The sequence below is a fragment of the Cricetulus griseus genome (assembly GCF_003668045.3).
Source record: "Cricetulus griseus strain 17A/GY chromosome 1 unlocalized genomic scaffold, alternate assembly CriGri-PICRH-1.0 chr1_1, whole genome shotgun sequence".
Lineage (NCBI taxonomy): Eukaryota > Metazoa > Chordata > Mammalia > Rodentia > Cricetidae > Cricetulus > Cricetulus griseus.
The window spans coordinates 254,858,195-254,871,560 of record NW_023276807.1 but is presented as its reverse complement, the minus strand read 5'-3'; the positions used below and the strand labels follow the sequence as shown (position 1 = coordinate 254,871,560).

Here is a 13,366-nt window from a genome sequence, read left to right as displayed (position 1 = left end):
CATTATAGTTTCCATGGGAAAATACCATGAGAAAGTACAAAAAAATAAAAATAAAAAGGAAAGGAAAGAGTGAAAAATTTATTTAAGTATTTTAAACAGTTTATTTTTGTTTAGCTTTTCATTTACGGTCATGATTATTGTCCCAGTGTATATTTTTTCTAAGTATAGAATTCTCCTTTTCCTGCTGTAACCTACACTAGCTGGAGCTTGCATCATTCTGCCTTAGTTTTTCACATACTGGGACCATTATCTTGTACCATTATCTCTGATGCAAGATTTTCTAAAGTCAAAGAAAATATGTTATGGATTTGTTAAAAATGGCTAGTATTAGTTAGAAAGCTAGTGTCACCTAGCATTTGACATGTTGCTCTCTAATGTGTCATATTGACAGACTCATTGGAGCAGCTTCTTGTATTACTCTTGACAACTACTAATTAGAAACTAAGCAGGCATATGCTTTCTCCTGCAGACATTTTCTAATCGTTATGAAGTACAATTAGAGACTGAGTTTTTTCAAAGTAGACTTTCTGAGAAAGTGAAATTCCTGGAGAATGGAAAGACAAAAGGGATACAATAATTTGAGTTTTAGTAAAATGAAAAATGGATTATTTTAATTCCAAAAATTATTATGTTAGATGTTAACCAAAATATTATAGGAATTGTACTCAGATATCAATAGATTAAAATATGAAAATATCTTTAAGTCACTTTTGTATATATTATTAAGACTGTATTTTAAGAAGGAAATTGATAGTGAGTCATGCTGATGGTTGTTTTAACTGAAAAATTAATGTAATTGCTAAATGGATTGTTCATTTACATATTTGATTTGAGAAGAAAGTGACATAGCTTCTTGGCCCCTCTTCACGCAGACTGTATGGTTTCATGAATATTTTTATGTGTAAAGCAGTAAGGAATATAATTACTATGAAAGAACTTCTCCAGGGACTAAGAATGTGCTTTTGAAAATTGACTCATAGCAAATAATACCCCTGATTTTGGAAAGTTGAAGCCTGATGAAAGTATTGAAACTAGATACTAAGTTGTCTGATTCTTCAGTGCTTGGTAAAAGTCAAAGAATGATTGGTTACTGTGACTTCCTCACATTGGGTTACAACACATGAGCATGTAATAAATGACAGAACTTTGTGTCAGCTATCGGCTGAGTTATCATCTTTTCAGTATTTTCTGAAAAATACTTTGGAGTTTGGATTTTAGTGAAATTATAAATTTATCCTGCAATTCCTACTGGTAGAGTTAGGGATTTTGTTTTTTTTTTTCAGAAATTAAATACAGTAGTAGTTGTGAAAGGAGTAGCTGTGATTGGTTTTTTTAAATTAATTTTTATTTAAATGAAAAACAATCATACATACCAATGCTGTGATTTATTTTTATAGACTCAAGTTCTACTGAAATCTTACCTTGTAGTATGAGTAATTGCCTATCTTGCAGAGACAGTTTATAAACTGCTGTGTAGTTAAAATAAGAAAATATGTGAAAATGTGACAAAGCTAATAAAAACATATCATGTAAATTATGATTTAAAGGGAAATAATTCAGGTGTAGAACTTTTAGGTTATCATTTGGAAAGAATTTTACACCTGCGAACTCCTGTGAGGCAAAGTAAGGCAATGCTTCGCCCTCTCTCTTCTTACGTGTCAGAGTGAAGAAAACATCTCGGGGATGACAAGCTTCCGTGAAGTTCTGGAGAAGATGCTGGTCATTGTTGTGCTTCCGGTTAGAAACAGCCTTAGGAGAGAAAATGAGCTCTTCTCCTCACACTTGGTCTCTAACACCTGTGGATTACTAGCCAGTATTGTCAGTGAACTGACAGCGTCAGCCCTAGGATCTGAGGTAAGGAGCTGTCTTTCCTTTGGCTTTTGTGTGTGCTCATGCACAGCACACACACACACACACACACACACACACACACACACACACACAATCATTTTTTCCTTCCTGTCCTATGATCTACTCATTTAATCTTTACTTTTTAGGTCTCTCTCTCTCTGTCTCTCTGTCTCTGTCTCTGTCTCTGTCTCTCTCTCTCTCTCTCTCTCTCTCTCTCTCTCTGTGTGTGTGTGTGTGTGTGTGTGTAAATGTGCACAAATAGGGTGTGTATGCATGCATATACACAGGTATACCTAGCTATGTGTGTATATGTGTAGAAGCCAGAGACTGATGTTAGGTGTCTTCCTCTTGTCCTTATCAACCACATTTATCGCCATCTCAGACTGAATGTGGGAATCATCTACTGCCTAGATTGTCTGGCCAGAGGGTCCCAGGTTATCATCCACACATCTGACCTACTGCTGGGGTTACAAGTGTGCTACAATTCCAGCTTTTCAAAGGGTTCTGGGGATCTTAGCACAGGTCTCCATGTTCATAGTACAAATACACCAAACAGAGCCATTTTCCCCTTCCAATCACATCTTTTACCTGCTTCCTGTTAATATTCCCAAGTTATCAAACTGTGTTCAAGTATGTGTTATCTTATTAGACTCGGTTCTTATCTGCCACGTGACGCAACTGCATGAACGTGCACCAGTTGTTCTATTGCTGATCGATAAGTAATATTCTGAAGTGAGGCCAGTAAAAATGAGCGCATGGTGCTTAATAGAACAGAAGGTTCCAGAGCTTTGCTCTGTCTCTAGTTACATACACAAGTGCCTATGAAAACTGAGTCTCATCTATACCATAGGGCTTGTAATTGGGCTAAGATATTCATAAATCAAGCTTTAGCATTGCAACAATTCTTGTGCAAAGTTCCATGATAGCCAGTATTCCTCTTGTTCTATAGTCATTCTAACAGAATTCAAGAAGTGTCAAATATTAAGTGTCTGGTAATGTCACCTTGAAACACTGATAGGTGCCTTACATTTTGTGACATATAATATTATTTTCCTCTTTCCACTGCCTTTCATAACCACGTTTTATAACTCACTTGAATGCTTTGCTGATTTTGGTGCTTTTTGTTTTTGTTTTGTTTTGCTTTGCCCCAAATAGATTGTGGCTTGATTTTGAAAATCCTGTCTTAATATGAAATATATCATTCAAATGAATGTTTAATGTCTAACTTGTATCTATTAGATACTTTGTTTCAGCTGTTGCTAGTAATACTCAGGTGATCAACTACTGATGGAATTGTGTATGTTGTCCCCAGGTTGATGGACTTAATTCTCTTCACTCTGTAAAAGCCAGTGCTAACCGATTCACTAAAACAAGTCAGGGAAGGAGTTGGAACACTGGAAACGGATCCCCTGATGCAATCTGTTTTGCAGTAGACAAACCTGGAATTGTTGTGGTTGGTTTCTCTGTCTATGGAGGAGGTGGTATACACGAGTACGAATTAGAGGTTTTGGTTGATGATGTAAGTATCGCTCCTGTAGCATTATCAAGACACGGTGGCTTCAAACCTTCAGAATCTAACAGATTGCCTATTCATGGACAGCATTAAATCAGAACCAAAAAACTTATCTTCCGTAGTTGTTTAGGGGCATCTTGGAACACTTCTGCCTTATTTTACTTTTTATTTTTTGCAGTTTCAGAAAGGGAGAGATTTTAAGTAGAATTGAACACTAGAAAGAACATAGCTAAGCTTTTTATTCCAAGTCTTGTATATTTTTTTCTGCTATTGTCATTTTTCATGATTCTAGAACAGTGTTTATGTTTAAGTGGATAGTATTTCCTCTGTCAAAAGTTAAAACAATTTTATTAAAATGCTAATGGAAAATTCCATTAAAGATAGTGTTTATTGATTGTAACTATATTTTTCTCCATTATAAAAATTATTTTAAGTGCTTGATTTTTTTTTACAAGGTTTCTCAAATATGAGACAGAAAACATGAAAATAAGTTTCTTATAAATAGAATCTCTTTAACTGATTCGTTCAAGCAATTAATTTTAATTAACATCGACTCCATTAGGCTCTATGTGCAGTGTCTCCATGAAGATGCCCAAACACTTCCAAGACCTCAGAGAATACTATCAATTTATGTTTTAATCTCTTCAGGAAACAAGATAAAAGTGAATAGCTTAGAGTAGCAAAATCTTTCTTTAGAACGTATGAAGAAATGCTAATGACTAATTTCAGTTTTCTGACACATTTATTTGTGTATGTAAGTTTGTATGCACGAGTGCATCCATATGCTGAGGTGCGGATGTGGAGACCAGAGGGCAGCCTGTGGGAGCCAGTTCTCCCCTCCATGTGGGGGATCTCAGAGACCAAACTCAGGTTGTCAGGCTCGGGGTCAAGTTTGTTTACCTGCTGATCCATCTTCACCAAACCCATGACTAATTTTATATACAAGACCATAAACTCCCAAAAGACATTAATGGATTATAATCAGAATTGTTCCTGCAATAAAGTTAAGCATCTTGTTAATTTTGGTTTTGTATATTCATAGAGTGAACATGCAGGAGATTCAACTCATTCTCACAGATGGACATCTCTAGAATTAGTTAAAGGAACTTATACAACTGACGATTCACCCAGTGACATAGCTGAAATCAGACTTGACAAAGTTGTTCCTTTAAAGGTAATTTCATCCACATGTCTTGTTTTTGTTTTTGTTTTTGTTTTTTAACAAAGAGGTAATGTTATACACTTAAAAATGGTGAACAATGTGCTGGAGAGATGGCTGAATGATTAGGTGTGTATATTACTCATGCAGAGGACATGAGTTTGAATCCCAGCACCCATGTTGGGTGGCTCACAATCACTGGTAAGTTCAGTTCCAGGGTACCCAGCGGCCTCTTCCGACCTCTTTGGGCATCTGTATTCATGTTCATGTACTCCCACATAGATACACATGTATATACACAATTAAAAACATAAGTCATCTTTTAAAAATATATTGAAAGGTAGTCCATGAGTTCTCAGTGTTAACTATGGCTTCTCCTAAGTTATCTGTTATATGCTGCTTCAACTACTCATGCATTTGCCTACTACAATATAATATTCTTGATATTGTACTGTGCTATATGCTCTGTTTTTGCACATATCAAACTCTGGTGTACTAGGAAGAACTGTTAGGTTTCATTGTCAGACAGCCATGCAGGGTAAGACAGACTTAACTTTTTAGCAGAATTAGTACAATATAAGTAGGAACAATGCAGAGTAGTATTTATTCATTTTCAATTCATGCTACATCATTTTCCCATGTGAGATTTACTAAATCTGACATGTTATCATTTTAGTATTTTGAGTCTCTTCTTTTGCTGAGGCAGTCTAACATCCATACTGTAGTGTTATACTGACTAAATAATGGCAGCAGAAAATGTGCCTCCATGCATAGCATAGTATTGAAACTGATTAGGTATTAGTATTCATCTTTGCAACTTAAATTGCACCAAAAATTCTACAAAGAAAAAATGTGTTCTTAATAATTGGTATTAGCAGGGCCATATAGATAACGTAGCAGTTAAGAGCATAGGGGATCCTGTGTAAAGTAGACTCTTCATCCAAAACGGCTTTGATGCCTACATCAGTGGTTAGGAGCACATACTCTTGTAGAGCCCTGCAGTTCTGTTCCCAGTCCCTGCATCAGGGCGCTTACTTATCACCTGTAACTCTAGCTCCAAGGGATCCCATGTGATCTGTCCACAGCGCGCGCGCGCACACACACACACACACACAGACAATCTTAAAAAAACATTATATATTGTCTTATTCAGGGTTTCTATTTCTGTGATAAACACGATGATGAAAGTTACTGAGGGAGGAAAGGGTTTATTTGGCTTACATTTCCAAATTGTAGTCCATCACTGAAGGAAGTTAAGATAGGAACTCAAGCAGGGCAGGAACCTGGAGGCAGGAGCTGATGCAGAGACCATGGAGGAGTGCTGCTTGCTACCTTGCTTCTCATAACTTGCTCAGCCAGCTTTTTCATAGAACCCAGGACCACCAGGCCGGGGCTAGCCCCACCTACATCAGTCACTAAGAAATGCGCTACAGGCTTGCTTACAGCCTGATCTTATGGAGGCATTTTCTCAAGTAAGGTTCCCTGCTCTCAGATGGCTACAGCTTGTGTACAGTTGTCATAAAACTGTCCAGCACAGATATGGAAAAGAAACCTTCTAAATCATAAAGCATGAGTATCTGTAGCTCTGTTTTTCCTATATACCATACTCTGGACAGTTTTTCATGGATTTCTTTTTCCTATGTTTGTGTGCATATTTTTGTCTCTTGAGTAAATTTCTCCCCAAATAAAAATGTAGTAGATCCAAAATTACATAAGAGTTATTTTAAGAATGTAAACTCATAGAAAAATATTATAGTAGCATTTATGATTATCTCAGTCAGTGTTCTCTTGCTGTGAAGAGATACCATGCTCAAGGCAATTCTTCTGAAGGGAAACATTTAATTGGGCTTGCTCACAGTGTCAGAAGGTGAGTTAGTCCATTATCATCTTGGTGGGAAGCATGGTGAAGTGCAGCCAACATGGTGCTGGAGCAGGAGCTGAGCACTCTACACCTTGGTCTGAAGGCAGCAGGAAGTAAACTGTCACTGGGTAGAGCTTGAGCATAGGAGACCTCAACACCTATGCCCACACTTTGACGACCAAGGTCATACCTACTCCAGCAAAAGCCATACCTCCTAATAGTACCACTCCCTAATGGGGCTGTTTTCTTTGAAACCACAACGTTGGCTAGTATTATATGTTTGTAATTAAGCATGGGAACTACCCATATTTGTTGATGGTCAACTACTAGTCTCATTGCTTGTTAGCTATGTTACTTTGTGCAAGTTGTTTAACAACTGGTCTCAAATCCTTCGTTTGTCAAGTAATGCTGAGATACTGAGGACACTTGAATTAATTCAGTTAGGTTATACAAAGGTTTTAGGGTAGATTCTGCTACTCAAAACATATTCAGTAAGTATTAGCTATTAGATTCATTAAAAACTCATTTGATGAAATTATTTATAATGACCACAAAGTTTCAGTATGTTTGAGTAGTTTACTGCTAGATTTCTTTCTATATTCTCCCCTTATATTATGAACAGATATAACATGCTTTATATCTTCATCATTTTCAAAGGAAAATGTTAAGTATGCTGTACGCTTGAGGAACTATGGAAGTCGTACAGCCAATGGAGATGGAGGGATGACCACTGTTCAATGCCCAGATGGAGTGACTTTTACCTTCAGCACATGCAGCTTGAGCAGTAATGGCACAAACCAAACCAGAGGACAGATCCCACAGATTCTGTACTATAGGTAAGTGTACTTATAATTAGAAATGAAATGTGCTAATGTGGTGTGTGACATGCCAAGTTGATAATGTAACTAAATAAACAATTTCTCTTCTTAGCACATACTTAGTTAAATTCCTATGAAGATTCTTCATTTAAAAATGTAAATTCAATATAAACTATAAAGGTGAATGCTTTTAAACTTGTGTTATTCTTTTACTATCACTGAAGCATTTTGTTTTGTACTGGTATATATGCTGTTGATGTTATATTTATTTTCATGATTGTGCTTTAAAATTCAAGTAGAATTTACTCATTTCTTTTTTTAATTATTTAACCTAAGTCCAGGTAGTGGCATTGCCTTGCTTCTTTTATCCAATCTGAAGAATGGCTGCTCAGGTTGACCTCTGGGACTCTATATGATACAGTAGTGGGGTTTTCTTACAGTATTTTAGCAAACTATTTAGTAGGTAAATAGTGGAAAACATAAAACTATAATCTTTGGGCAAAAAAAAAAGAAAAAACCCTAAATACACATAACTTATTGTGTCCAATTTTTTGCATAATAACATACTATAGTCTTAGTGCCATTAACCACTTTTGTCCTCAACCTAACTTTGTATTGCTAATCACTAATGTCAAAAATCTAGTGCTACCTGTGGTTGCCTTGGCTAGTCACACAGTGGGCACTTTTCCTAGCTCTATTTCATAGACGAGGGAACTGAGGTATTGGGAGGTTAAACATCTTTCTCAAATCACGTTTGTATTGACTTATGATAAAGGGATTTGTACATAGGAAGTTGGACTCCAGGGGACACTCCTCCTTAAAGATGCCCTCTGTGGTTGGCTGATAATTGTTGTGGTTTTAATGAGTCCACAATAGTCACACTTGTTACCAAACACCTGGTCATTCCAGATGTCTTTTTCTTGCACCCTACATCTCATTTGATAATTCCTGGCTGGCAGCCATATTTGTAAAATGTTCTACATCTGACTTTTTCTATCATTCCTGTGATCAGACTGACCACCAACCCCTTTATCTGTAAAATAATAATAGCTGCTCTATGAATCTCTTCTTTCCCTGTTCCTGTACTGTCAACTCCCCCCAGTGTAATCCGTTGTCTGATAAAAATGAAGAACACACCAATTGTACCCTTGCTTAATTCTCTTTTAATAGAATATTTCTGTGGCCTCTCACTCCACATGATCTGACCCTGGTTTAACATTCCTTCAGATTTTGCTCTTTCTCCTTCCTTTGTAGCAATACTTGTCTGTGTTCTCTTCCTTGAATTCAGTGCCTGGTTCTCTTTGTCCTGATACTTGTGTCTCACATTTTTAGTAGGCCTTTTTGTAGTTTATTTTTTAAACACAATTCAGGTCTTTGTTAAATATTAGTTCATCAAAGAACAACTTAATATAAAATAACACCCTTTGCTTTATATTCCTTGTTTTGTTTTTGTTCAAAGCCTTTATCACTGTCTAAATTAACATAATTACACATATATGTCTTAGCTGTTTTTTTTTTTCCTTTGTTTCTTCAGAAGCTCTGCTCTGAATGTAAATGTAATTCCTAAATGACTGGTGTAAACTATTTTCATTCTTAATCATGTCACAGGAGCGAATTTGATGGAGATTTACAATCCCAACTTCTGAGTAAAGCCAATGAAGAAGACAAAAACTGTAGCAGAGCTCTCTCTGTGGTAAGCACTGTTGTTCGAGCTGCTAAGGATCTGTTGCACCGAGCTCTTGCTGTGGATGGTAAGATGATCTTTTTCCTTCTTTATGGTCAGAGTTTAGAGCCTGTAGTTTACCCCCTGTGTGTAGTTAATGGAGGGGAGACAACATGCAGAATCCCAGAGTGTTCACTTCCTTACCCGTCTATTCAAGTATTGGCTTTGGATCATTCACTTACTTCATACTTAGAGATTTTTTTTTTAAGGATTGATCTAAAGAAATCATGTTTTGCTTTTATTTTTTATTTTTTTTAGTTTACAATAAGAGAAACATCCCATCTGATTAAATTGTTTTCTTTTTCGCTTTATTCCTAGTTAGTAGTGAATTTTTTCTTTCTGTGCATCATGTTTCTGTTAAGTATCACCATTCATGCAAATGCTTGGATAATCCTACCCATCTCCTCAGATCCAGTTTTCTAAATGAAGTCCTAGTACTATTCCTTCACTGGAAACCCCAGTTGGTATTACTCTTTCTCTGTTTTCCTAGTACCTCGTTCAACTTGCCATAGTGCAGCCACTCATGTACTTTGTCATGGATGGAAATGTCCAATAATCTCATTGCTACCTTTCTCCTGCTACCTACCTGCCTCTTGGTTTCTGGGTATGCTCTGTACTGTCAGGAGAATTATCCATGTCAAATATTCAGGGTTATCCTTTCCCCTAAAAATTTGATCCATCCCAGAGGTTTATGCTAGGTTCAAAAATTATTTTCTGAACATATGTCATTTATTTTATACAACAGGTCTAGAAGCCCATATTTTGGGAAAATAATTGTTCTAAATGTAAATGTCTAGCGTAGCCCATCTTTTAAGCCTCATGTTCATGGAAAAATAATAAAATGCCTATCAGCAAAGTTCTTCTTGTGAAAATAGAAGGTATAATAGCTCACTGACGAATGCTTTTTGGAATGTGTATATGTACAAACATTATTCTAAGTGTTTTATATATGTGTTGACTTATTTAATCCTAGCAGCAATCAGGGAAGAAATATGTTGCTATCTTGCTCTTCAGATTAAATAGTTTGCCTAGTGTCACTCACATAACTGTATCTAAAACCACTGCCCTAGGTTCTACTCCTAGCTCTAGCATTATATATATAGATAGATAGATAGATAGATAGATAGATAGATAGATAGAGAGAGAGCACATTAAGAATTTGCTATAAGATTTACAAACACTGTGTGTCTTGGTTTTCCTTTCTGAAAAGTGGGAATTATCTATTAGAAGGATTGTGACAACACATGCTAGTAAATCCCTTACAGTAAATTGAACCAGTCTTTTTTAAACATGTAGTTAATGTCAACCATACCTTTCTGAGGATAACAGGGTTTAGGTTAGTTTAACGTGTATACAGTATTTAAAAAACTACTTTCTAACTATAGTTTTAATGCTTTTTTTAGCTGATGACATTCCAGAACTGCTTAGCTCTTCCAGTCTGTTTTCCATGCTGCTTCCCCTTATTATAGCCTACATAGGACCAGTAGCTGCTGCTATTCCCAAGGTGTGTAATTAAATTCTATGACTTTGAATCTCTTACCATTTATACCATTTCATAGATTTTGTAGCTTCCCTTTAAAGATATATTAAGCATTAAGGCACTAGGGTTATAGATAACAAATAAAGCACCTCTGTGGTAGAAGTTATTAGTTAAGCCTGTTTATTCCCAACGTTGCTTATTGACTTACCGCATTTGTATATTGATTTCACACTTGAAGATGTATTTTATAAATATGACATATAAAGATTAAGTTACCTGCTTACTTTAAAATTTCTGAGTTCGATGCCAATTCTCCACCTTAACTAAAAATAACAATAGAAAAGGAACATTTATAGTAGTGAGATAAGTCATAAACTGTTGAGTCCTTGGCATAATTAAGTATCAAGAAAAGCTATTTACTATAGACCACAGAAAAGCAAGGGCTTTAAAATATAGATTAATTTGATATAATATCAAAGATAAAATTCTTTACCCATTAAAGACATTTTTATTTAAAAATATTTTATAGAAACTCTGGAAATTGTTACTGATAAGAGTTATTAACAATTAGAATAGTTCCTTCGTGATATTAGTGAAATGAACTTCACATTTATTTAATCATGTGTATTTTTTATATCTACTAGGTTGCTGTAGAAGTTTTTGGCCTTGTCCAACAATTGCTTCCCTCAGTTGCCATTTTGAATCAGAAGTATTCACCCCCTGCGTTCAATCCCAATCAGTCAACTGATAGCACAACAGGAAACCAACCCGAGCAGGGTCTCTCGGCTTGTACCACTTCTAATCACTATGCTGTCATTGAGAGTGAACACCCATACAAGCCTGCCTGTGTGATGCACTACAAGGTGGGCACCATTCTTAGCAAGGTTCAAATCCAAACCTTGATCTGAGATTTTCTAGTGATATCTGAAAGAGTATTTTGTATATGTTCAGAAATGTAACTTCTTGTGTAGTACTTAAGTATAAAGAATCCACAGATGACACGGGACAGTTGGGCTAAAGAAGACCTGGAGACAAAGCTTTTTCCTCTTTTATTAAAGATACATTCTTTTCTCATACAATATATCCTGATTACAGTTTCCCCTTCTCTGGCCTCCTTCCAGTTCTTCTCTGCTTCCCCTCCCCTCCCCTCCCCTCCCCTCCCCTCCCCTCCCCCCCCCCCTCCCCTCCCCAGGATCCTGTCACCATGATGCCTCTGAGGCAAATGCTCCCAGTTCTTGTCTCTTCCCACCTCATATTCCTTTCTCTGTCCACCCACATGACTCCTGTCTCTGCCTCCCTAGTGCTGGGAGTAAAGGCATGTGATCCCAAGTTCTGGGAGTAAAGGTGTGAGCTCTGCTACTCATTTGGACTGATTCACTCTTGTATAGCCCAGGTTGGCCTTGAACTCACAGAGATCCAAATGTTTCTGTCTCCTGAGTCCTGGGACTAAAGGTTTGTGCCAGCACTGCCTGGCCTCTATGGCTTTGCATTTTGCACTCTCTGGCAAGCTTTATTAAATCATAAATAATATATCACCACACAGAGGCTCTGGTATAGACCTGTGTTAGCCCTGTTGCTGCTTCAGTCTCCTTGGGTTCATATGTACTTTGCTCAGTTTATTTAGAGGGTCTTCTTCTCCTGATGTCCTCATCCCTGCTGGCTCTTAAACTGGTTCTACCTCCTCTTCCACAGAGTTCCCTTAGTTCTGAGGGGAGGGAGGGATTTGATGGAGACATACCATTTACAGCTGTGTGTTTCAAGCTCTCTCTCTCTCTCTCTCTCTCTCTCTCTCTCTCTCTCTCTCTCTCTCTCTCTCTCTCTCTCTCCCCCCTCCCTCCCTCCCTCCCTCCTCCCCAACCCCTTTCTCTGTATGATCCCTGGCTGTGGGTTTCTGTATTTGTTCCTGTCTGCCACAGAAGGAATCTTCTCTGATATGGCTGAACATGGCTCATATCTATGAGTATAGCAGAATATCAATAGGAGTTATTTTATTGTTACCTTCCTTTTTAATATTTGGTTTTACTTTAGGTCTCTGGGCTATCTAGAAAGACAGAACTTTTACCTTAGATATTTTATACTTTGGTAGGTTTTTAAGAGTTCTTTACAAATATGTTTCTAACAATATTGTAGTATATAATGCTAAACTCTGTGCTATTCTATATAACTATAGTGAATATAGTATTTGTATATGTGTTTCTGTGGGCATATTCGTTCATGGATAAAGAGGCCAAAAGACAACCTCATGTTATTTCTTAAGCATATTGTTTTTGAAACAGCCTCTCTCACTGAAATAGAACTTGCTAAGTACACTAGCCTGGCTGGCCAACAAGCCCTAGTGTCTTCTTGTCTTCACATTCCCAACCAAGGGATAAAAGCTTGGACTGCCCAGCATTTATTTATTTACATTGACGCAGGTCCTGGAAACTGCACTCTAATCCTCAAACTAGCCAAATTTATAGGCTGTCTCCCTAGCCTATAAGTCATACTTTTTAAACTGGAATTATTTTCACTTCAGTCTGACTCTGAAAATTCAGTCTACTCAGAATATTATATAAAAAATAAAAGTGAAATATTTTAAAATTTAAGGTTATTATATTCAAGTCCTTTTAGTAAATAAATGGGAACAAATCATGATTTTTCAATTTAATTATGTTTTGTGCTTGTAAAACATTCAGTGTGGTTTAGAAATGGGAGATATATAATAGACAAGATAATGCAGTGCAATAGCTTACTTACTTAGCTCCTGGTTCCAGTCTTAAGCTCTTAACAAACCATCTCATTTACTTTCTACTTCCTTCCTTCCCTTTTATATTATTGTAAAACAATTCCCGTTATTTTCTTCTGTATTTCTCTAATGAAAAAAAATCCTCAATTATCGATTCCTTAGTATTATAAAATATGCATATTTTATGAGTTTGTTTGAATTCACATAAGATGAATATATTTGGGATTGTTCGTTTC

The 13,366-nt window shown here is 36.6% G+C and overlaps 1 protein-coding gene across 1 annotated transcript in view; it reads left to right on the top strand.

Annotated features, from left to right (window-relative positions):
* The window catches only part of Mycbp2 (MYC binding protein 2), a 209,237-nt gene that overhangs the window by 107,707 nt on the left and 88,164 nt on the right, over nt 1-13,366 (top strand). The window contains 7 exon segments of the mRNA XM_027393984.2: nt 1,663-1,854; nt 3,164-3,370; nt 4,407-4,538; nt 7,042-7,220; nt 8,811-8,953; nt 10,329-10,429; nt 11,050-11,268. Coding sequence (XP_027249785.2) covers nt 1,663-1,854; nt 3,164-3,370; nt 4,407-4,538; nt 7,042-7,220; nt 8,811-8,953; nt 10,329-10,429; nt 11,050-11,268 — 1,173 coding nt within the window.